This window comes from Rhinolophus hipposideros, assembly GCF_964194185.1.
Source record: "Rhinolophus hipposideros genome assembly, chromosome: 4".
Lineage (NCBI taxonomy): Eukaryota > Metazoa > Chordata > Mammalia > Chiroptera > Rhinolophidae > Rhinolophus > Rhinolophus hipposideros.
The window spans coordinates 38372756-38396179 of record NC_138050.1 but is presented as its reverse complement, the minus strand read 5'-3'; the positions used below and the strand labels follow the sequence as shown (position 1 = coordinate 38396179).

The window sequence follows — 23424 nt, the reverse complement described above, 5'->3', positions numbered from 1 at the left end:
ACTTTAACTCTGAGGGAGAAGATGCTATTGGTTGAGGCATTACTGGCCCAAGCTTAATATAGATAAGTAATTGTCACTATCTGAAAGATAGGAGTTCAAAGGTCAGCATGCCTAAACTATAAGATATCAAGTACATGGGGATTCCTCTTTAGGCAAACATGACTTAACCTCCCTTTAGTATTAAATTTTGAACTAATATGCATAAATAAACATGAAATTGTATCTAACCTATTTCTATTTTAAAATAGGCAGATACCCGGCATGTGTTCCAGGTTCTTGTAGCCACTTATGTCTCCTGTCCCCCATCCTTCCCAAGGGCTATAAATGTGTTTGTCCAGAAGGGATGTTTCTTTTACCTTCTGGTATATGTAGTGGTAAGTATGCTGGGTGAAATGGGCTTGGCTCAAGGCGGCATATTCCAGGTAGGCCTGGAAATAATGTAGCTTCCATTTTTGGATAAATCACATTTATACTGACAACCTACTTTGATAACCCCCTAATTGAGGTCTTTTGATAACAAGTTTTGTTATCAAAAGACCTCAATTAGGGATTTTTTTTGTGTGCTAAAATATACATAACAAAATTTACCACTTTAACCATTTTCAAATGTACAGTTTAGTGTACTAAGTTCATTCACATTGTTTTGCAACCATCACCACCATCCATTTCCAGAATTTTTCATCTTCCCAAACTGAAATTCTATACCCATTAAAGAGTAACTCCCCATTTTTCTCTCCCCCAACCTCTGGCAACCATCCATTTTACTTTCTGTCTCTATGAATTTACTACTCTAGGTACTTCATGTAAGTGGAACCATACAGTATTTGTCTTTTTGTGACTGGCTTATTTCACTTAGCATCATGTCTTCAAGGTTCATCTACATTGTAACATAGAATTTCCTTTCTTTTTAAGGCTGAATAATATTCATACACACACACACTCACACTCACACTCATATATATGAAATATATACACACACACCATACACACTACATTTTGTTTATTTATCCATCAGTGGATATTTGGGTTTGATTAGTTTTAAAACAGGAAAACATAGCTTATATTACTCAGTGTCTGTCATGTGAAAATTTAATGACTAAGTTGGTACAAGAAAGAAATTCTTTATAGTCTCAGGATTATTGTGTGTTCTGACTTATGTTTGTAAACAGTGTGTACTTCAATATTGTTAGCATGAACCCTTCATGCTGCTGCTCCATCTTTGAAATATTAAAGGCTATATATATATAAAATCACTGAATATCTCTATCCAAATTACTTGACTTTTGTCTACAGAACGTTGAGGTTTTAAGAAGAATAAATGACGTAAATATGTTCAGGTTATAACTACCTCTAAAAACCGTACTTCACAGGGTAAGCCACGGGATACAGTCAAGTAGAGTTTAAAATTCTTTGTGCTGAGACTTACGTGCTGTAAACGAGGATTTGATGACATCACTGAATCAAATGGACGAGCGCTCCAGCCCTAACCCTCGTGATTCTGTGTTAACCTTTCGACAGAAATTCAGAAGACTTAGTGCTTTGGGAAAGCTGAGCAACACTTTATACTTTCATTTGCACAAGTGACTCCCTTCTCTAAGGAAGACAGGGCTTTCATGTGTGCTTAAGGAATTCCCTTAATAAAGGGAACTTTAGTTAAAGTTCCCTTTCCAGGGGTGCCTCAGCTTGAGACAGGAGCATTGCTCAACAAGGGAGTGTGGGGCTTATCTGACAAATGGTCAAACAGTAAATCTCTCCTTTTCCTATGTAGAGTTAAAACTAGTGTTTTCTTCTGGCAAACGTCTCTATTTGTTGAAAGTTGGTTTTATGGGAACTGCGATAGAGAGAACCCTAGTTCAAGAGCATCGTAGGAACATCTGTCTACTGGATATTGACTGGAAAAGAAACCTCATCTACTGGACAAATGCCCAGGGACATCTGTTCTGCTCAACTGGCTATTCAGGAGAAAAGCAAAAGATTTGGATGGAGCATACAGGTAAGTTGGGGTGGCTGGTTTTGATTTTTCCTTTATTTTCTGGCTCTAAAATTAACTAGGGCCCAAACAACTTACTTACCTGTTCCTGATCTGAATCAACCTTAATGCCAATGAGTGGTTTTTAACTAATTTAAATATTGAGTGTCTCTGGTTTAGCTTATCAGGGATGTACCGACTATTAAAAGGCTACCATGATTTGGGAAATCCCAGGGTCAATGGTAAGGATTTTACAATTCTATTTTTCTGGCCTTAAGTCTGGGTAGAATAGAAATGGACCTTGAATACTTCAATTTTGCATTGCAGATTTTGTTACACTAATTTAGAAGTACTTTGCAATGCAGATTTTAAAGAGAACTCGCAAGATATTTTCTTAATATGGTAATCTATACTTTCGCTCCCCTCCTACACACCTAAATGCCACACCTCACTCTTAGCTCCTTGCACTCAGCCTACTGCAAACATCTCCTTCATAAAGAATAGACTTGAGCTCTCCAGTTTCTGAATGTCTGTGCCCTGTGTACTCTAAGTACCAAAGATATACTTTACTACAAAAAGTGCTGTATTGAAATACATGTTCTGAGATGTTCTGCAGAGCAGTAGATTTTACCCAGGGTCCTGTGGGCAAGCACAGTGCCTGGCACATAGGGGTTCTAGTACCTGTCCTAGAGAACTTTCAGAAGAAACTGAAATGGGCAGTGGTCTTTGTGATACAGCTGATGGCCATCTAGGAAACTTCTGATGGTGAATTTCTTCCCACTTAATTAAACTGTTACCTTTCCCCAGCTGGCTAATCCTTGCTAATTGGTTTCTGAATGACAATTATTATATCAGGGATATGTAAGAGGATGACAATTTGATTTGAGCTTCCTCTAGTATTGAATATTCAGTCCCTGTGGTAGGTGGCTGTGAAATTATGTAAAAAAAAATATATATATATATATATACGCGCACACACACACACACACACACACACACACACACACACACATATATATATATATATATATATATATATATATATATATATATTTGTCTCTGCCCCAAGTTTCTGGCACAGAATTCTTAAGACCTTTGTAATTTCCTGAGTGATAGGAGCATCTTTTATTCTAGTGAGGTGACTGTTGGTGGCTCCTGCAAGGGGGTCAGTCATCAGAAAGACCACGCAATGATTAGAAGCATAGAAATTTCAGCCCCACTCCCCATTCTCTGGAGAGGAAGAGGGGGTGGAAATGGAGTTAATAATCAATCACACAAGTGTGATGAAGCCTCCACAAAAATCCCCAAAATACGGGGTTCAGGGAGCTCCTGGGTTAGGGACCACTTCCATGTGCTGGGAGGATGGTGCACACCAACTCCATGGGGACAGAAGCTCCTGAGCTTGGGACCCTCTGGACATTCCCTTGTGTATCTCTTCATCTAGCTGTTCATCTGTATCCTTTATGTAATAAACTAGCAATGTAAATAACTGTTTCCCTGAGTTCTGTGAGCCATTCTAGCAAATTATGAAACACAAGCAGGGGGTTCTGGGAACCCTGATTTAGAGCTCGTCAGTCAGAGTGCAGGTGACAACCTGGGACTTGTGATTGGTGTCTGAAGTGAGGGACTGAGCTCTTAACCTGTGGGGTCTCTGGGCTTCCTTAAAACCCATGAGCATTAGCTTTCAGCTTATTCTTTCATCAAAGCATACTGACATCTGTGTTGTTTTCTCTTGGGTGTATTCATCTTGGCCTCATATTGAAAATTGAGACTGGAAAATACAGATGAAATTCCTAATCAAAAATGATAGGGCTTCAAAATTCTGTTTTAGGAAAGAGTGCATGTCTTTGAGAACCTGTGTAGAATTGCTCAAAAACATTCTGCGACCCTGGCAACTGGACTTTCAACCTTGAATCTGTGTAGTACCAAGATTAAATCTAACTCCAGAGAAAGCGCGTGCTCTCTGCAGATGGCAGAGCCCAACAAAGAAGAGAAAAGCTGAACCGAGTGTGGCCAGTCTATTCTTAATAACTTGCCAATCTTAAGTCACTTCTTTCCTGGGCAGGAGTGAGTTGAGGAATGAGGGGAGAATTCGGAAGTACAATTCTAGGCAAGTTCCTCCATATGAAAATGTGAGGGAGAATAAAGAAGTGCTTCCACCCTAACACCCAGGAGATAGGAAGAACTTACAGCACATTAAGCCCTGTGTGTACTGGCTTCTCTGTTCTGTCACTGTGCCCCACTTCTGTATCTTGCCTGCTTGTCAACATACCCTGGAGTTAATGTATAGGTTCTTAATACCCACAGGTATACTGAGATATATTTAACAACCACTCTCTGGGGGGAAAGTGCGCGTATTCCCACCTACATATGTTTATAATAAAGCTTACTGATACAGGATGTGTAATACAACTTACAAATAATAAGATATACAAGCATTCTTTATTGTAAATTTTATACAGCCAACTGATTTTCATAGATTGCTTTTTTATTCTGAATTCTTAGATTGGTAGCCCATCTATAGTCGCAATTCAATCAAGATGTAATACAATCCAACTATGAATAATTGCTCGACTGCTATCTGCTATAACAAGGAAGTAGATGCTATTGTTGAGTGAATGTAGTCTGGATGTGAATGTTGTTTGACACTTTCTATAAACAAGATGAAAGTGAAGCAATGAAGACGATTTGGAATTAGTTCGTCAATGACATGAATTACACTTGTGGAATTGGATAATAGTTTTCAAATACTAGAACAATATTTCCTCATTTTTTTGTGGTATTTAAAATGTAATGAGTATAGACAGGACACATGTAACTGTCCAATCTACAATATTAACATGTTCTCTAGCCTAAACGAGGGGTTGTAAAGCTCTTTCTGTAAAAGACCGGACAGAAATATTTTAGGCTTGTTGGGCACTCTGCCATTGTGTCTGAATAGCAGGCATAGACAATATGGAAGTGAGTGGCCTTGGCTGTGTTCCACTAAAACTTTCAGACCATAGCTGGATTTGGCCCAAGAGCCATCATTTGCCAGTCCCTGATTTAGAAAACAAAACCAAAGCCAAATCAAACCCTTGTAGTGTTTGCTTATTTCTGTGGTGTAAAAATCCCCACAGTGCCAGATTTCAAGCTATGAATGTACCATCACTAAACATGGAGTTGGGAGGTATGCAGTAGCAGTCATTAATGTAGTTTATCCACCATACAGACACCATAGACATTAGTAACCACGAGCATAGCTAGCAGTAAGATTTAAGAAAATAATTAAGCGATGGTTTAAGCATTTTAATTTTGTTTCACATATGATTTAATTTGATGGAATTTAGTTTTTAATAATGGCTGTGTTAAACACCAAGCTGACAGAATTCCTGAATTTACCGATTGGCTGTTATGAGCTCATGTAAGCCAGCTCCAGCACACTGCTTTAAAATAATGGACATTATGCTAAGCTTTTCCTATGTACTAACTCTAATCCTCAGAACAGCTCTATGAGACAAGCACTATTCCTCTCATGCATTTGTAGAAACGGAGGCTCAGAAATCGACACCTTATTTTGGAGCAGTGTTTCAAACAAGGCAGTCTGATTTGCTATCCTAATACTGCTCTTAACCTGCATGCTATACTGCATGCCAGAGAAGGCGACACCTAGCTTAGAACCGATTGCGTAGCTACAGCGGTAGGGTTGGGAGGAGGGGGCAGTCTTTGTATGTTGGTGCCTATCTCTGTTCTATCCAAAAACCAACACTTGATGGTTTTTATATATTTGGTCCCTATCCTATCTGTATCTTCTAGTTGTAGATCTCCTCACTAACCATTCTGCTGATGACCTTTCACACCACTGGCGGGTGTCACTTTGGCTCAATCTCTGCTTTCCTATAGCAATTTTAGTCCTAGTCAGTCGATGTGTAATTGACTGATTTTTATACTTAGCTTATGAAGAAGAAGGAATGTGAATCCAAAGTTGTAGACCTACATTCCAGTGCAAGTCTTGCAACTTAGATATCTAACTTATAAAATGCAGTGAATTGCAGAGGTCAAATGAACCCCTACGACGGACATGGTGCTGGATCCAAAGTAGACATGATGGAAGTCATCATGCAAACCAGTGTGTAGGCTCGTTAGGGATTGGTCTTTGTGTCTCTCAGTTGTCTCCCTTCCACCCTTGACCCAAAGCTTAGGGGCATGGACATATTTGAGTGCCCTTTCTAATGGGAGTTACTTTTCCTCCTTACAGTCTGCTCAGCAAGTGTGGACATATCAACTGGGAACTTGTACTGGCTGCCCTGTGACAGAAGTGCTATTCAGAAGACTAGAATTACTGGCCCAGACACACATACCCTCTACAGAACGGACAGCATTATACTTCATCTTCTTCTCGATTGGCCGAAGAGGGTGCTCTACTGGGTAGAAAGTGGGAAGCACTTGCAAAGAATGACCCTTGATGGCAAAAACAAACAGGAAGTCTGGACAGGCACCTGGACGCCAGACACCCACATGGCTTTAGACCTTGGCTCATCTAGCATCCTCTGGACTACCAAAGGGTTAGGTAAGCATGGCATGACCAGTATGATTAGAGAAAGCTTGAGGGGATGAGTGAGAGTCTTGCTTTTAGTATAATCATATCAGTCATTCTTAGAACCATGTAGACATAAACTCAAGTTCTGATTTTTACAAAGTTTGGGCACGAGTCACTTACCTCAAACTCAGTTCTCATCTATAAGTCTAGACTTATGAGTTAAAAGAGAAAACTTTAGAAATAACATATTTAGTAGCTTTTTGCAGTGTTCAGCATTTGTTTCTATTTCTATTAGAAGAAGTAATGGAACCAAACTTCCACTGCAAATGAAATAAAGGTGCTTCCATTATAACCTGATAACAGGTACAAGTTGTACCTTGGAGCCAGATTTAATAGTCTTCTCACCGACGAGCTGTCCTTGAGGCCCAGCAGCTAGCTATACCAGTTGTTTTAGTGTAAAGATGGTAAAGTCATATCTGATGTGCCCACATGGCCAACCTAAGCCCCTGGCTTTCCTGAAGCTTTAAACATTTCAGTGGACTATTTTAACTATACAACTAAAACCGACAAAACTTGATAGGAAGAACCTGTGTTTATTTTCAGTGTGAGGTCATTGAACCTCAATCAAATGGTACTCTCTGTCACATGTTATTCTATATCGGCTTGTAAGAACTTGATTCTTCCTTAGGGTTGCAAAGTCTGAGTCTCCTAAAAAATAGAACATATACTTTGAACAAGACCTGGAGTGACGGCATTGTAGCGGCCCATGAGCCCTACCTGGTGACTATGAATGGAGCCGCTGTTGTGCTGTGGAACAGAAGGATACTGGAGCCCTTCTCAGTGTCAAAAGAACCATACATAAGGAAAATTATCATCCTGGCAGAGAACCTAGAGGTTCCAGGCGAGTCTTCCTCTGTGGGGTTATTCGTTAAGATCTATGTTCCCTGGCTCTCTTCAGTGTGTTTTTATAGGATAAAAACCTGGGTATCTTTATGTTTGTATTGGCTATTATCCCAACCCACAGCACAGCAGACCTTATCCCTAACTTGTCCAAGTCCTGGAAGAGTAAGAATCTACCACAGTTCTCAAAGTTGCTAAATGGCACACATCCCTGAGCAATACCCTGAGATGTCTGCACGGCATGGCCCCTTCTGAGAATCATCTTGTCCATTAGCATATCAAAGCTCTTGGTCTGGTCATAGAGAGATCCACCAGATTTGCTCTAAAGCAGCTTCCCAAAATGATTTTACTGAGGAAACCCCTTTGCTCATAGTAGTAAGATCCTGTGGAAGACCCTTTGCGAAGCGGCTCTGGAGCTGTAGATGCCAGGAAGGGCAGTGCTCTCCTATAGAAGCTTCACTTTTTCATCCAGATTAACTTACTTAAGGCAGGCTTACTTTTTTTTTTTGTATAAGCCTTTGGCACATAGTCCAAAATCTGATTTTGGATCAGGAGGCAGAAAAAAAAAAAAAGAAATCCTATCACAGGATTTAGGGGACTTTGTCAGCAGAAGTGGCTGGAAATCCCAAGGGAGAGTAGGAACAAAGAGGGACAAAAACATTCCTCTTTTATGTACCCAACCTGCAGAGGTCTCTCATTTCCCTCTTCTGTATAAATTACCTTACTTTTTGAGTCATTGGTTAAGTTTAAACTGATCTTAAGGGTTCAGAAGCATTCGGCATAGGAGGTAAAGTATGCCAAGAAACAGTTAACTTTTTGGTAACAAACCCAGTTTTGATGATTCTGCTAACACATCTGTTAGGTTGTGGCAATACTTGCTGAAGAATATTAATTGGTAACTTTTTGTATTGTAACTTCAACATCTCAACAAATGTGTGTCCACGTTATGCTGGCCCCTATCCTAGATCATAAGATGCTGTAGCAGGGAACCAGACAGAACAAGTCCCTTCCTTCAGAAACTACCAGAATATAGCATCAGGTGGTGAAAAAACTAAAGTTAAAGTGAATAGACTTGAAGGGAGAAAACAATTTGCCCAGATTCAAAGCCATTAAATGATGGGTCAATGTACCACACTTAGTCTAAATAGTAGGCTTTTGGTCAGTTGCACTTTTTCTTCCTATGAGGTAGGAAGATGTAGCTACCTAGCCATGACCTGGTTTTCTGGAGGAGGAAGACACTAGAAGCGTATCTCCATTGATGAAATCTAATGGAATGACTTGCTGAAGCAACTTCTTATTCTAGATCCTGGGGTTGAAGGAGCAGCCACAACCTCCCCTCCTACTTTTCCCCCACCACCCCCTCTTCTTTGCACCCGATCCTCTGTCCCCTGTCGGAATGGGAAGGAATGTATTTCTCGGGAGTATCTCTGCAATGGCAGGCGCGACTGTCAGGATGGCTCCGATGAAGAGAACTGTTCCCAGTTCTGCAACAGACCAGGTCTGTTACCATCTCCTCTTTTGTGCCAGGTATACTGAGTCAGTTTTGGCTGCATGGTATGAATTGCCAGAGTGTTTATTATAATCATACTTGCTTTCCCTAGATAAATGATCATGGATGAATAAATTATCATAGAAGTTATAGTCTGTCAGACCACTTATTTTGTGAGCGTCCGTTTTATTCCTCGCTCTCTCATATTTGCCTTTGTATAAGCTGAGCCATAGAGTGACTTAAATGGACCACTTGGTAATGTTCTAACAAGTCATTAAAGTAACCAAACAAATATGAGACCATATTTAAACAGCTCAGTTCAGCTTCCTAACAGACTTGACCCAAGCACTTGATTAAAGCTTGCTTATAGATGAACTAAGATATAGAGCTCAAATAATGTGCAGTCGATTTACTCCTCAAACTCCAGAATGAGGGTGAGTTCATCTAATCTTGAACCTTCAGTATTACTGAGTATATGGTGCTAGCTTTTGGCCCTTTCCATTTAAGGGGTCTTCCAGTGTCTGGATGGAAGCAAGTGCATTGAGGAGAAATACCATTGTGATGGGGCTCAGCAGTGCTTGGATGGGTCTGACGAGTTGGACTGCTGGAAGCCCGTCGAAGATTGTTCTCTGCGTTGTGACAACAAGACACGCTGTATCCCGAAGAGCTGGCTATGTGATGGCAACCCAGACTGTTCTGATAAAAAAGATGAACAAGGATGTAGTAAGTTTCATGAAACTGCCTGGGAGTATTTTAAACTGAATTTCAGTTGATTCTCATTCATGGTAGTTATCTTCTATAGTTGCTATGAACACTGAATTAGCAGATATTGAATCATTGCTCCCAGCAAAAAATACAGGGCAAGGTTTCTATGAGTCTCTGGTCGCAACATTTTTGTCAGCCAATCAATATATAACTTGGTTTTATGTGTTTCTGTTTAAAGACAACTGAGTGTACATTGTTGGCTTAGTGACATTAAAGTCACAGGTAACAACACTCTATATCATGCCTGAAAAAGCTTATCTAGCACTCATTTTTTTCCTCCACCATGCACATCATAGACTTCTTGCACTTAGGAACGCTAGACTGCACTTCAGCACTGTAATTGGGGGCCATTTTAAATAGCAAAATCACCGAAAAGTACAAAACTGAGAAGTGTGGCCCTAGAGAGACCGCAAAAAGGACTCCTATTTACAATATGAAACATGAAACAAGAAGGCAGAACATTGCCTTGTTCAACCTCAAGTGGGAACACATGTATTAGGCAACTCATTTTTTTGCTGCTTTGCACATCTCGGCAAATGACCATGAAAGTGTGAGCAGATTGATTTTGGGGGTTACAAATAAATTTTAGCAAGGAGGTGAACGTACAAATGCTGGATTCACAAATAAGGACTGCCTGTAGTTACTACAGAGTTAACAAACTAACATGAAAGTTTCTGAGTTAGAAGCGCCTCAAAGATCATGCTGTAATAGTCTCCTTTCCACGACGAGAAGATTTCTATTAGTGGAACACCAGTCTACTAGCAAAATAAAGTATTATTTCTTGTTGACCTAAAATCTGCCTCCTTGAGGATTTTAATTTCGGTCCTATGCCTTCTCATGGGATGGGCCATCTCCTTTAGAGGTGTCATTGCTTTCCCCTGATTTTTATGGGCTACACAATCATTATTTTTATTCTGCCTAATGACGTGTTGCAAAGACCTTACTCACATTGTGTGATTCAGGTAGAAGAGAGAATGTGGAGAACTGATGTGGGAAAAAGAAGAGGCTGGGTAAGTAACCATGACAGATTTGGATATACTAGAGGCAACTGGGCAGCTAGAGGATATGACTGCACTTGGGCTTATGAGAACAACATCGGGGAAAGAGATGAAGGAAGGAACTAGGGAAAAACCCAAGGTGTAATTTACTTTTCAATACAGATTTATAGTTTTGCAGAGGACCTGACCCCTTTTCTTGAACCAAGTCAAGCCACTTCTATCTGTAAGAATTGAGTCCAAGAACATAAATTGTAGGGTATTTTGGATATTGTGGGGTAATTTCTTTTTTCATGGGTGACATTAAGGTCCCAGAGGGAAATCCTACTATCCTGCCTATCCCAATGTTCTTCCATCCCTGTCCCTCAGCCTTTGTTCTCCAGGACAGAAAATATTTTCTGGGATAGCTTAGTAGGTCTATTCTGCCTACTCCTTGGAGCACCTCTCTGCCCTAATACCTGCTGAGGCTTAGTTCCCAAGGTGACAACAGAAAACCAGGGAGTCTTTAAAACACTTTGACATCAAATCACTTCTACATCTAGCTGAGTTCTTACCTAATGCTTTATTTTTCAGTTCATGAAAAATGCAGTTCATCTGAATTTAGATGTGAGAATGGCCAATGCATATCGTATTCTCTGCATTGTGATGGGAACCGAGACTGCCTGGACCACTCAGATGAAGCAGGCTGTCCTGTTACCTGGTCCCTGCCGTGCCCTTCAGGGGAGGTGAAGTGCCCCAGGAGTGGAGAATGTGTGCTGGCAGAGTGGTTATGTGACCGTGACTTAGACTGCAAAGATGGAAGTGATGAGAAGGTAGTCCAATCTTCTTTCAGAAAAATAAACTAGATTTCAAATCACAACAGTAACACACACTTCCCTGTAGAAAACTTGGGAAACAAGAACAGAGACATCTCCCATAATCACTGCCTGGGAAGCCAGTCTTAACTATATCAAAGTGTTAATATCCTCCTGTTGGAAGTCAAACTTTCAAGGGATTTTTTTTTATTGTAGGTTTGCAAGTGTTAGGCCTTGATGGCCGTGGGTTTAATGTCCTACCCAGAGAGATGCTTACCTGTTACCATAAAGTACACTGAAGCTCCCACGTTGTATGAGATGCAGCCTGGGCTTGAATCTTCTTGCTTGAATTTGACCTTAAGAAAGTAATGACTCCCCAATGCTCTTTTGCTCTTTAGTGAGATGGGTATAAGATATGCCTTGTAGGTCTGAGGGGTCAAGAGTGGATCTAAAGGCGCTGAGGTATAGCAGGTACACAGATGTCCCCTCCCTCTTATACGTCCTGCACGACACCTGAGTATCCAACTCAGATTAGGTACAAAATATTGTGTAAATATTAATGTGCTGGGGTGTGTGTTAGACACGGTGGGAAGAATTCTAGAGAAGAGTTTCTAGAGCAGAGTGTTTTGCTTATGCTTCTTCAAGTAAGACTTCCTGTTTTGACAAAATAAGACATTTCTTCCCACTTCCCACTCACGTTTGTATCACCTAGACTCCTTGTGTAAACTCCAGCTACAGAAAGTTTCTCGTGATGTGTGTCACCTCCAAGTTTTTAGCCTCTACCCGGCCTGGTTCCAGAAGGATCTTGAGAGGTGTCTCATACACACAGGCAACCGCTTCCTCCGAGAAGCCCTTCCTGGGTGCTGAATTCAGGTGTCGCCAGCTGATCATTCACTGTCTCCTCAGGACTGTGACCCTAAGGCGCTTCGGTGTGGCTCCAGACAGTGGTCCTGTGCCAGTGGAGACCAGTGTGTGCCTGACTCGTGGCACTGTGATGGGCAGCATGACTGCAGGGATGGCAGTGATGAAGTGGGATGTAAGTGTGGGGGGCTCTCACTGAGGGGGAAGGCGAATGGCTTCAAGGGCCACCTGCCGCTTACTTCCGCTCTGCGTGAGAAACCACCTTAGCAAACAAAGGCTACAGGACCTGAAACCCATTCCTTTACCAGAATGGAGGCGTCTTATACACACGGAAGCCTTGCTGGGGGAGGCATGTTTGCAGGGTAGACTATAAAAGTAGAAAGTCATCCTCTCCAGGTCCCCCCAAGAGGTGCCAGAGGTCTGAATTCCAGTGCCGCTCCTACGGCTGCCTCAACTTCACGCTCGTGTGCAACGGGAAGGAAGACTGCGCCGACGGTTCTGATGAGGGTGGAAGATGCTCGTCAGCAGCATGCCACCAAGCGCGGTGTTCACACATCTGCTACCGGTCCCCACACGGGCCTGTGAGTTCTTCAGTTACTGTTCTCTGCAGCTCTGAGCTTGCTTTAGTGAAGCAGGGGCAACTTTCTCATTCAGGCTGTCCCTGACGGCTCCTAAGCTCCAAGTCGTACACGGCAGAGCTGACTCTCCCACGGATGGCCTTTCAGGGCTCCTGTCTGGTGCCTTCCTTAGTTTGTGTCTCTACCACCCAGCCTCCAGAAGCTCTGCTACCGTGGTCCTCCCCACCCCAGCTTGAGCTCTGGTTGACACTTAGGGCTGAGCAAGGAGTTTTTGTCAAAGTCCCTTCCATACAAGTATTTCGAATGTGACCTGCCCTTCCATTGAGGACTGCCTGTGCTTTAGTTTAGCATTATTGAGCCGCCAAACATCATGACCTTAATTCTAATGGGCGTGTAAAAGAAAATTATGTTCTGATGTCTGGTCATAGTAACATTTCTATTGGTAAACAACCAGTGCTGTTAAGTGTATGTACGTCTTCACTCACTGATTCTGCTGGGGGTCTGGGTACCTGAGTCTGAATTTGGACACCTCTGGTCACTCAGGAATCAAGGGTGTGAGGTGTGTGGCGGGGTTGGTAAGAAAAGAGAGTGACTGTATTCAAAATAAATTTGTCCTAAGAACCATTTGAGTTGCTGAAATATTGCCCTGGGCCTTTTGTAGCAAGGTTGAGGCCTTTTATCAATGTTGTACTGTCTTCAGAAAGTCTTCATGTTTCCCAACCTCTTTCAGGTATGTGCTTGTGAGCAAGGATTTGAGCTGAACAGTGGCGGTCAAATCTGCAAGGATGTGGATGAGTGCCAGAAGCTGGGCGGTCGGCCTTGCAGTCAGACCTGTATCAATACTGAGGGTTCCTATAGCTGTACCTGTCATCCTGGCTACTCGCTAGAGCCTGATGGCCATACCTGTAAAGCAACAGGTAAACGAGCAATGTCTCCTAAGCTCGGGAACACAAGATTCCAAGTCCGAAGTCTTCCAGGAAGACCAATGCAAATCTCTCTTTCTCAGGTCTTAAGTGCTCAGGCTTGCTTTATCCATCTTCAGAGAAAGCCTAGCACAATCCCAAAGCACCCTTTTTATACCTTGTACTGAATTTGAGTCTGAAAGTATCTACTGATAAGGCATTATTATAACAAAACCATAACTGTGGCCTCTGTATCCAGGGTCAGCCTCACCTGAAGTTAGAGTAAGTGTCGAGAGTCCTGACAAGCACTTCTTTCCTGCCTACCTACCCTCAAATATTTAGTTAGGAGTGTGGTTTTCAATTTAAGCTAACCATGCCTTTATTCTAAGTATCTGCAAACTGTGGATATTAGCTTAAGCATTACCTTAAGGGAAGAACTACTTAGATACCAGATTTCTGGTATCACGGCCCTGGCAATGAGAAGGCAAAGACCACTTTGTGCTCTGTTTCCTTAGCCAGTGCTAGGGTACACCATTCACACCTCTTAAGACCATACTGAAAACAGTTCTTATTCAATAGGTACTGAACCAATCCTGCTTGTGGCAATTCAGTTTAACCTACTTCTCTATGGATTGCGGAGCTTGAAAGAAGATATTCTGGCAACCACAGACAAGAACCTGATTATTTTCTCTATTGACTATGACTTAGTGGATCAGAAAGTCTTCTGGACAGACCTGGGTGCAGAAAGTATTAAGTGGATAAGCATGGACACACAGAAGAAAGGGACTGTGGTAAAAGGTGTGTCCCTTTGTGTAGAGAGCAGTTTTCCATCTGGCCCTCACTAAATACACATACATGGAAAATATAATGAGTGGTCATTAACGTTCTATTATAAACATTGGTTTAATTCCATCTCCTTAACTAAAAGGGATCAAGGCTTGCTGGTTGGTTACAAATGGAAAGATGCAATGTCATCTCAGTAGACACAGGAGTCAGCCAAACTATCAGCCAGTGGCTATTGTTTGTAATAGCCATCTTCCTCTACAAATAATACATTTTAAAGAAGACTGCTGTGGTGGAGATGCATATGCCAGTTGAAAAATGAGTTAATATGGCATGCTAGCTTCAGGCCCATGAGCTAAAACGTAGTAAAAGCTGTGATTTAACCTAAGTACACATGTTGAGTGGTTTCCTCTCTTCAGGAATAAAGTCAGACTGTATAGTGGTAGACTGGATTGGAAGGAATCTCTACTGGACGGATGGGACAGCTGGCCAGATTTTGGCGATTCCGCTGACTGCTGTCTGGAGAGGAAAATCTGAGTACACGATTGTCCTAGACGATGACTTGAATCAACCACTGTCTTTGGCTTTAGATCCTCTAAGTGGGTGAGTCCAGGCATCGCAGTGCCTGGTCAAATCCTTTATGTTTGTTTTTCTTCCTTAGTTCTTCTTTGATTGTGGTCATTCAACACAGAACAAATGAATAGCAACCTTATCTGACTTTACTTTAGATCTTATGGTGATGTGGGTCAGCCATACACATAGAGCGTCTGGAAAAAGTCCTTTATAAAAGCCCACTTATACTTGCCTTTGCCAAAATAGATATACCTCTGAATGGAGAATGTTATGGCTTTAAACTTATAAGAGAAGGGAGACTGGAACTAGAGATAGTGTTTAATTTACAATAATGTGCTTAGTGATGGTGGTGGGGGTGAATAATTGTGTGTGGTGGTTGAACCTCGGTTCTTCTGTCTAGAGTCCTTTCTCTCAGCAAAGGACCAGGAACTTAAGAGATAACACTTTTACTTGGCAGAGCCAAGGCCTCATTGGGATGGCCGTATGTATATCAAATGAAAGAATCAGAGCAAAACTCAGAATTCAAAGATAACCCAGACTGGGTACCCTCCTCCCTCTGCTTTTCTCACCTTTTCAATTCCTTCAACCAGGAATCTGTTAACATGGTCCTCAGGAAACTGGAAGTCGTTTCTGATGCATCTAATGGTTTGCGGCCAAGAATGAGGTCTGAGGCACATGTCTGCCCATGGAACTAGCCTACTTTCCAGCCCAGGAAAGCTTGTCAGCCTCCCTGGATATTTTCTATGGCTTAGGGAATAATGTATTTCTAGCCTTCTTGCACAACTGTCATGATATCTTACCCCCAAATGATGACTAAACAATCACTATAAGATATCAAGGGAAATCTTTTACTACTTCACAATTATGCTTACGGAATAGGCCAAGTTTAATTTTGAGGAAAAAATAACTGGGCTGCAAATCACTGTTTTAAAGAATGAATTGATGTTATTTTTTGTGAGGTAATACTCCATCTCAAAACTGACTTTTATCTTCATAGGTTAATGTACTGGTCTGAAATTGGTGGAGAACCTCACATAGAACAAGCTGGAATGGATGGTAGCAGCAGAAAAATTCTCATCAATCAAGGTCTTGGCAGACCAACTAGCATTGTTCTTGACCAGTTGAGTTGGAAGATATTCTGGTCTGATGACAAATTTCACTGTATTGGTTCTGCCAACCTTGATGGTACTGGTATTAGCGTGAGTGTCCTTTTGGTATTAGACTTGTGTGAAATGCTATGTGCCTTGTATAGAACTCATCTCAGGAACCTCCCCTTCACCATTTTAGACGTTGCAGCTAACACAGATCAAGAGTCCCTTTTCGGTTGCTGTATTGGAAGACGAAGTCTTCTGGTCTGAAATGAAGACAAGAACAGTACAGCGTATGGAGAAGATGACAGGCAAGAACAGGGCTGTCCTCCTCAAGCGTTTTGAACAGCCTTATGGACTCAAGGTCTATCATGTCCTCTTCAAAATATTCCCTTAATTCTCCCTGAAAAGGCTCCATGTATGAGCAGCCCAAGTACAAACTGGAGTGACATCCATCTGTAATGATGAAAAAGCAAGATTTATTCACTTGCTATTTTTAAGGATTCAGTAACATGCGGTGACATGTAGCTGTTTTCTTTCAGATAATTCACGAAGTGCTACAGCCCAGGTCTTCTAATCCTTGTCTGGACACTGGATGTTCTCACTTGTGCCTTCTGAGTCCACGATCCAAGGGCAGCTGTCACTGCCCGATTGGACTCCTGCTTGCCGATGATGGGCTCAGCTGTGTTCCTATTAAGGAGTCTGCATTTCTGTTCCTTGTGCTGCCCACTGTTGTCATACAGGTACTGTCCCCTGGCTTCCTCACGTGTCTGTGCCTGGGGTATATTCTATTTCAGACTGAGTGATGTGAGTTCTCCATGCAGTTAGAAAGACTAGGGGCTCTTTCCCTTGCAATATTCTTCAAATACAACTTACATTTTAGTATTCTCTGTGTGCTAGGAACTATCATGACCAAAATAAAGTCGCTATGGAATGAATATCACTACTACTTAAATTCCCTTACGAAATGCTCAGTACATCAGAAAACAGTAAGGTTAGTTTAGTTTAGACAATGTTGCTTAGTTGTCCAAGCACCTAGCTGATGTTATGAGTAATTCTGGCTACAAGCAGCTTTGCTGGGTTCTAGCTTGGGGCCGGAGGGGAAGTACATTTTGTGAGGGAGCTTTTCTCAAATCGTAGGAAGATAAAAGGTACTGACAAGCAAATCACTCCTAACTTCTACCATCTAGATGACTTGTCAGTTTTGGCATTTTAAAATGACAAATTTTGGGGTGAAAGATCAACTTCAGTTTCAGTAAGATCTTAATAGTAGAGTCCCATTTAAAGGGGAGGACCTTTAACAAAGGAGTAAATCTTCAAAACACATGAATTCAAAGAATTTTAAGTGTTTGAAGCTTGAGGAAGGGAGAGAAATAATGCTACCTGCTTTTAGAAGATAGAATATGTGGAAATCTAAACTTAAGTATCTTAATATTAATGCAAAATCAAGATGACGCATTAAATTGGACTCAACTGGTACCATCCACCTGACTTTTTCCCATAGATTTATCTGAGAAATCTAGAAGCTTTACTAGGACAAGCAACTTTACCAGAACATAGGATTCTTCCCTTTACCAATGTGAACCAGCTGGCATCAGCGGACTACCTTGTCCAGGAAAAGATGCTCTACCTTTCAGAATTGGATCGTGATGATATTAGGCTACTAAGACTCAAAGAATCCGGGAAGCTGTCTTGGAAGAAACTTTTATCTGTGGAGGGGACAGTAATCGACTTTGCTGTGGACTGGTTGAGTGGAAACATATATTGGATTGACAGTGCAAATCCTCACATCAACATAGCTTCCTCAAAAGGCCAGTATTCCACTGTCTTGTTCAGTGAAAACCTTTACCGCCCAACCTCTGTTGTGCTCCATCTACCTACTGCAATCATGTGCTTTGTGGATCTGGGTTCCCAGGATGATGGGAAGCATGGTTCCAGCATTGAATGTGCCTCCATGGATGGCAGCAGGAGGAAGGTACTGTGGCAGAAATCCCAGGTCCCTGTGGGCCTGACCTTTTCGGACTCAGGGACCCGAGTGTACTGGGCTGATACTGGTAAGCAATTATTATCTACACCCTAAATGTGAGTGTGAGGAACCTTGGTCAGAGTGATGTCATTGATATTCTGCTTTCTGATCATCAGCCATAACTGCAAATAGCTTTTAGATCTGAGTTCACATTTTCTGCACTGCCTTGCAAACAAGTACCATCATTCCCCATCCTGAGTAGCGTATAACAGCCCACAGAGTCATGCAATAGTCCTATTGTGAGAAATAAAATTTTAAAAAACTTAACAAATATGCATGAGCAAATCTTTGCGCATCACTGTTAGAGTAGAATGATGGAAGAACTGGCTTTCAGAGAATGCATGGCAGATGGTGTCCCCCTGGACAGGAGGCAGGGTGAGACCTAAAGAGCTACAGGGTTGAGAGCATAACTGTTTGGGCAAAGTGAAATGAACCGAACTTCTCTTTCTAGGGAGAGGACTCATAGAAAGTATTCAACAAGATGGCACTAGATACAGAGTGGATCGCACGGGAATTCAGGGGCTTAACCTCTTTACATATGGCCAAGGCATGATGCTCTGGACAACAATTGATGATGGTAGGTCTTAATTCTACATCTGATTGTCTTTGTGATCTGAATTTACTCCTTAGTATCTAGTGCTACTGCTTAGCGCTGCTCTTTGGTGGTGTCTTTCTTTTGGAAGAATAGCTAAACAACTTACTTAATCGAACATGTATGTGTTACAGTGATTTTGTGACTTGGGGGAGCTTTAACTTATTTGGTTGTTCTTTATATCAATATACTTAGTCTTGTTCTGCCTGAGATTTCTGACATTATATGAGGTTCTGTGCTTTGGAGGATGGTAGAGAGGAAACTGGACCAGAAATTAGAACTAAGTTGTGTAACTATTTTGTTAGTTAGTAGCTAGTGCTATAACCGTACCAGTAAAATGAAGACAGTACCTGTTTCAGTGGAGTAAATGCACATGAAAGCACTAGGTGAATTATAGAACATTTTATACTTGCAGGGTATTTCTAGTATTAATATATTCAAAGACGTCCTAAACCACAGTGCTCTAGTATATTATTTCTGGCTAGAGTCTAGATTTGCTAAAATTAGAAAATGCTGCTTAAAATAAATCTGTTTCTATATATTTCCAAATGCTGGTCTTTGGGCTGGCCACGTCAGAATTGCAAAAACAAGCTGTCAGGTCCTACTCCCGAGGTGCTAATTTATTAGGTATGTAGTAAGACCTTAGCCATCTATTTTAAGATCCCCTGGTGACTCTTGTTGCACATAAGTCATTTTCAGAAATGTTCTAGAACAATGTTTAAAATTATTATCCATCAATTGTATGGGTTGCATTTAAAGTGTCACATATCTTAATTTTCTATCTTTAGATATCTGGACATAACATATATGAATATGCTCAACATAGCTTATTAACACCTGATTTTATTTTGGAAAAAGGTATAGAATGTCTTTTATTTATCTTGAAATTTCTTCTCGAAACAAGATTTAGAAAAATATATGTCTCTTCTGTAAAACTCTTGTTACTCAACTGGAGTTTATGCAAACAAGTGATAGTTTCATATTGAACAATGTTCTTTGCCCAGGAAGTTGTCTTAAAATAAAATCTCACTTTTGTTAATGATTGTTCACTGGCTTTCGTTTTAGCCGAAGTCACTAAAGTTTGGTACAGCAAGGCAGAACTTTCAGAAAACCGGTGGTTCCAAGTACATCAGAAGATTGTAGATTTAAAAGTTTACAGTAAACTTCGTCAACAGGGTAAGTAAGCAACATTGCAATGCTTGTGACAACACTGACGTCTACTGCATTTCCCCGGGGAGGGGATGCTCCATCCTGCAATATCTCTTTGAAATATCTTTGTGTTTTCCATTAAAATATTTCTCTGGCAAATCCCTGCATAACTCTCTTGTCTTTATGTGTTATATGTAGTACAGTTCTGGTATGTAACTAGTCGTGTTATGTATCTAGGAGACACAATAGTGGTAAGTGCATGGGCTGGGGTTTGGTAGACTTGGGTTCTATTTTCAGTTTTATTATTGTAGATTAATTACAACAGTGATATCATTGAAACCCCCTTTTAGCTCTAAATTGGAACTGGTCTGCATTCTACTTACTGTCACTTGTATCTACTTGTGATGTTAACTAATCCTTGAAATATCAACTTGGGGTGTTCTCAGAGGTTTTTCTCCACCCTTCTTATAGACACAAATGGAGTGCCTAACTGAAGGTTTGGGGAGGATGATGATGGGCATAGTTAAAGTAGTAATAGAAGAAATCTGTTCCTAGTGGAGAATAACACCAACAATGTAAGCTCAAATAGCTAACCATAGCTACCACTATCATGTGTGATGAGTATATTGGTTTTAAGGGGATGCTGCTCCATTGCTTTGTTTTTGAAAGCTAACATTTATACTGGTATTAGTCATGCTTAAACTCCTCAAGTCCTGGCTTTGTGAGGAGAGCCTTTTTAGAATTCTTCAGTGTGATAATGCACACAAATGATAATCTGTTGCTTAGATTCGCAAACCATGGGCAGGGTCTCTGTTACCCATAAAGTAGGTTTTATGTGCACTACATACATAACTATTCCACAATTCCTGGAATATGTCAAAAGGTGAAACCCTACTAGAAGTTAAAGTTTAAGCTATAAGCTTTGGAGAACTATGGGAAGCTATAAATGGCTGACTAAATCAGATTTTTCTTTTTCCATCTTCACCCGCACCTCTGGCAATCACAATCTATTCTCTGTAATTTTGTCTCTCAGAGGGATAATAGAGTCCACCATCCCCATGTTGCCATCTTAAGAGAGCTTTATTTCAAGGACCCTTTTACTTCTGGTCTTGGGTCCTTAGTGTGAGAGGAGAAGATAACTCATAATGGGGTCTTGGATGAGCCCAAGTTCACCTCAAGTTTTCTTAAGCCAGTCCTTTGTCTGAACTCCCAGATTTTTTAAAAGCCATCCTTATCCATGATGAAGAATCACCAATCACTTGGTACCTAGTTGACTAAAAGGAATTACATTGAAGAGCTGTCTCCTCTGGGGAAAACATCTGGGTCCTATAACTCTAATAGTCCATTTACTGAAAGTTTGCAGAAGACCCTTCTGAGAAAATCTAAATCAATGTATTTTTTGGGGGGTGAGGGGATCTACAGGTACTAACAGCTGCTCAAAAAACAATGGAGGATGTAGCCATATTTGTTTACCCAAACCTGAAGGACAGACTTGTAAATGTTCCAGTGGGTACTACTTGGATGACACAAACGAATGTATTGAAGCTGTCCGATGCTCTGCACCATCACAATCCTGTAAGGATGGTCAGAAATGCATTTCCATGGAACAAGTGTGTGATGGTCGTGCTGACTGTCTGGATGGATCTGATGAAATGGGCTGTGAGTAACTCCTAACCAGGACCCACTATTCATCACCATTAGTGACTTATTTTCGGTAATATCTAATTCCACAATATTCCTTACGTTGTTATCCTCTAAATTGTTACCTTGTTTTCACCTGGAAGGTATAGAATTGAAGAGGCAGTGGACTTGGTATTGAAAGTGGTCATAACTAGTAAAGAAAATAATTGCGGGGTGGGGGAATAAAAAGAAACTCTTACAGTGAAGAGTTCTCATTGACTTCTTAATTTAAATTCTCATCTTCCTAAAACCTGACTAGCTGGAAGACAAGTTATTACCTCTAATCACTTCTTCTTAAATAGGAAAGATAATGGATTTTCCCAGAGTTGATACTATGGTCTTGCAAATGAGGGTGGGTCTGTTGAAAGCCCCAGGTTGGCAGTGACTTGAGAAGGGGTGGGGGAATCCATGAGTGAAAAATTTAGCGACTTCACCACCTGGTTTTAAAACTAAATGAGAAACCTAACATACTTTCACTTTCCATTTCTGATGACCTATACACAAGAGTTGGCTTTGCTCCTTAATAATTTTTTACCCTGACTTACACATAACTTTTTGGAGGGAATGGTACTCGGTGTATAAAGCTAGACTGGCTTCCTCTGGATATATCTTACCATGAGAGACCCTAAACTGCCCAGGAGTGGAAACACTCCTGTGATACCATCTTAAAGCAGAGGCAGGAAGTAGTTTTATTGCTAATACTACTGTCTTCCCTCTCTGTAGTTTGGTCTTTAGTGTTCATGTGAGGAATAACAATGGTGCTCATAATAACGGAAAGTATGGTGAAATGCCTTAAACACAAGCTTAGCTTCAGATTACTCTTTGGTTAGAAGCACCCTGTTGCCTACTACTTGCCTAATGTGTGCCCCTCTCACCGTGGCCACAGAATCTGGTTCAATAATTGCAACTTAAGTTGTGATAAAAAAAAATATGGTGAATGCTTATATTTAAAAAAAATTATTATGGTAAAAGACACATTACCATTAATCCCCCTCAAAATACTCCCCCTTGCTTCGAACATACTTACCCCATTGTTCCTGCCACTTTCTGAAGGAGTTCTGGAAGTCATTTCGTGAGTGTCTTTAGATGTGCTGTTATGGCTGCCTCGATGTCATGAATTGATTCAAAACATATACCTTTCATGGTCATTTTGACTTTGGGGAAGAGCCAGAAGTCTCTCTGTGCCGGATCTGGTGAATAAGGTGGATGAGGACACACCGTAATGTTTTTATTTGACAGAAGTTGCTGTATACCAGAAGGGATGTATGACACGGAGCATTGTCATGATGGGGATGATTTATGGCACACTTTAAAACACACCTTCTCTCAACCATAGCTCACACCTGACTGATTGCACCAAACAAGTTGAAACTTGTCGCACACTGTTACTAAGCTTCAACTCGCTACTTCCCATATTAAAGATCCTTGCCTTTCTGTTGGTTGGCACGTGGTAGCAGCATTCCCCGTAGCTTTTTATTACACCTCATAGATCTTGCTAAACTTACAATTTATTTGGACTCAAAAAAGTTTTAAGTATTTATAGACAAACTTACATTTAAAAAGATCTTTCTAGTCTATACATTTAGTACTTAGATCTACGACACTAATCCTTATAGACTAAAACTGATGGAAACTACCGTGGCTAAAAACTATGTATATCATCATCTAAAAGTAGATTAGTATGATAAATAGACTGATCCTGAATCCAAACATTGTATGTGCTTTAAGATATGCAGCTGTTTTAATATAAATTTTAATAAT

At 40.9% G+C, this 23424-nt stretch overlaps 1 protein-coding gene across 2 annotated transcripts in view; it reads left to right on the top strand.

The window, feature by feature from the left end:
- Positions 1-23424, top strand: part of LOC308497040 (low-density lipoprotein receptor-related protein 2-like) — a 41691-nt gene that overhangs the window by 14818 nt on the left and 3449 nt on the right. The window contains exons 12-30 of one of the 2 annotated variants that reach the window (XR_013993260.1): positions 249-374; positions 1769-1993; positions 6207-6518; positions 7177-7389; positions 8692-8886; positions 9385-9600; positions 11211-11449; positions 12338-12467; positions 12689-12873; positions 13601-13787; positions 14352-14570; positions 14975-15158; positions 16126-16327; positions 16416-16580; positions 16759-16959; positions 17721-18270; positions 18694-18819; positions 19900-20010; positions 21395-21642. Coding sequence is in view for 1 of the 2 variants with exons in the window: in XM_081047091.1 (XP_080903217.1) it covers positions 249-374; positions 1769-1993; positions 6207-6518; positions 7177-7389; positions 8692-8886; positions 9385-9600; positions 11211-11449; positions 12338-12467; positions 12689-12873; positions 13601-13787; positions 14352-14570; positions 14975-15158; positions 16126-16327; positions 16416-16580; positions 16759-16959; positions 17721-18270; positions 18694-18819; positions 19900-20010; positions 21406-21642 (4023 nt within the window). In the remaining variant the exon portion in view is untranslated. The remainder of the gene's footprint in view (positions 1-248; positions 375-1768; positions 1994-6206; positions 6519-7176; positions 7390-8691; positions 8887-9384; positions 9601-11210; positions 11450-12337; positions 12468-12688; positions 12874-13600; positions 13788-14351; positions 14571-14974; positions 15159-16125; positions 16328-16415; positions 16581-16758; positions 16960-17720; positions 18271-18693; positions 18820-19899; positions 20011-21394; positions 21643-23424) is intronic. The other variant, XM_081047091.1, reaches the window with a different exon arrangement.